General features: G+C 56.7%; 1 protein-coding gene across 1 annotated transcript in view; it reads left to right on the forward strand.

Annotated features, from left to right (window-relative positions):
• Positions 1 to 1,126: 1,126 nt before the first annotated feature.
• BAZ1B (bromodomain adjacent to zinc finger domain 1B) overlaps positions 1,127 to 1,608 on the forward strand; it is a gene marked incomplete at its 5' end in the record, with an annotated part of 102,049 nt that continues 101,567 nt past the window's right edge. Inside the window, one exon of the mRNA XM_008067193.2 lies at positions 1,127 to 1,368. Within this exon, the coding sequence (XP_008065384.2) occupies positions 1,127 to 1,368 (242 nt within the window). The remainder of the gene's footprint in view (positions 1,369 to 1,608) is intronic.

Raw genomic sequence — 1,608 nt, forward strand, 5'->3', positions numbered from 1 at the left:
ATCTTTGCCTAGAAGCTTGCTCCCTCTTTTCTGACTAGAGGACTCTCTCTCTCCTCAACGAACTCAAATGCCATATCCTCTGAGATGGCTTCTCCTGCCCCTTGGAAGAAATGGCTACCTAAGGACGGTGCGCTATTAGGTAATCAGAGGAAACTTTGGAGAGGTGGCTTCTGACCTCGAACTAACCTTAAGGGAGGGCGGCAGGATCTCATCGAGGTGAGCAGATAAAGGTCTGGCATTGGCAGGCTGCATTCAGGGACATCTAGCAGTCTAGTCCTGCTGAAGAAAACATGCTGGGAAGGCCTGTACCGGGGCCAGTGAAGTTCTTTAAACCAAGGGAGATGGTTTAATAGGGCGATAATTTAATGAGTGTGTTTCTGACTGAACTGAGCAGCTCAAAAGATTTTGGGCATTGTCTGCCCGGAGAAGCAACTCCAAGGTCCTCACCTTCCAGGCACAGGTTATGGCTGTTTTCTTATCGTGTACTTTGTTCCGCACTCCACACGGGGCTGTGATGATCTGGGTCAAACTGACACGTATTTATTTATTCATTTTTGAGTTTTGGAGTCTCACTCTGCCCGTCACCCAGGCTGGGGTGCAGTGGCAGGCTCTCGGCCACCGCGGCCTCGACCTGCTGGGCTCCGGCGATCCTTCCGCCCCAGCCTTCCAAAGTAGCTGGAACTACAGGCGCGCGCCATCATGCCCGGCTAATTTTTTGATTTATTGTAGAGACAAGGTTTCACCAAGTCGCCCGGGCTGGTTTCAGACCTCTGGACTCAGGCAACCCTCTCGCCTCGGCCTCCCAAAGTGTTGGGATTACAGGCTCCAGCCACCGCGTCCCGCCCAATCTGTTATTTTTTTTTTAGGGTCATCTCTGTGTGTCTCACTTTTTTCCCCTATGGCACCCAGCATAGGGCCTGGTACATCGTGAATGCTAATGAGTACTACCTGAGTACTATCTGAACGAATGGGTTCAGTATCTTGAACAGATAATGTCCTTTCGTGCATTTTCCCAAAGAAGCTTCTAAATTATCCTTTCCAGCCAGCCGTAGAGACGAGCACAATCCTGACATCCAGCGCTCAACCACACTCTCGCCCAGAATAAGTTAACCTGGGGGTGACCAAGGCTGGCGTTCAAGTGGTCCTTCGGCAGACCCTTGGCTCGGGGAAACAGCTCTCGGGCTTCGCTACCGCCCAGCCCTCCTCGCAGCCCAGCCCCACCCGCGCACCCCCGGGCGTGGCCGAGAGCGGCGCCTTTAAGAAGGGGGCGGGGCGCAAGCGGAAAGACAAAGCCCCTGGCCGCGCGCTCCCCCTCCCCCTCCGGCGCACCGCACGGACAGCGGTGCCCGGATGTCGGTGTCGCCGTCGGTGACAGATGGCGCAGTGTCTGTGTGTGCGAGGGCCTTCCCGGGCTTGACCTCCCCGAGTCCTCGGCCTTTCGACACCCCGCGGCCCCCCACTTTTGCCTCCGCCGCTGGGGGCCCGCACGCCTGTCACAGGCACTTACATAACGTGACCTTTCACCTCTTCAGACTGCCCTCTGGTGCGCTGCAACCCAACTACGCGGCAGGGGCAGGGGGGTGGGACCCAGGCGCAGAGCGGCAGCTC

This window comes from Carlito syrichta, unplaced genomic scaffold, assembly GCF_000164805.1.
Source record: "Carlito syrichta isolate Samal-C Ts95f unplaced genomic scaffold, Tarsius_syrichta-2.0.1 Scaffold309393, whole genome shotgun sequence".
NCBI lineage: Eukaryota > Metazoa > Chordata > Mammalia > Primates > Tarsiidae > Carlito > Carlito syrichta.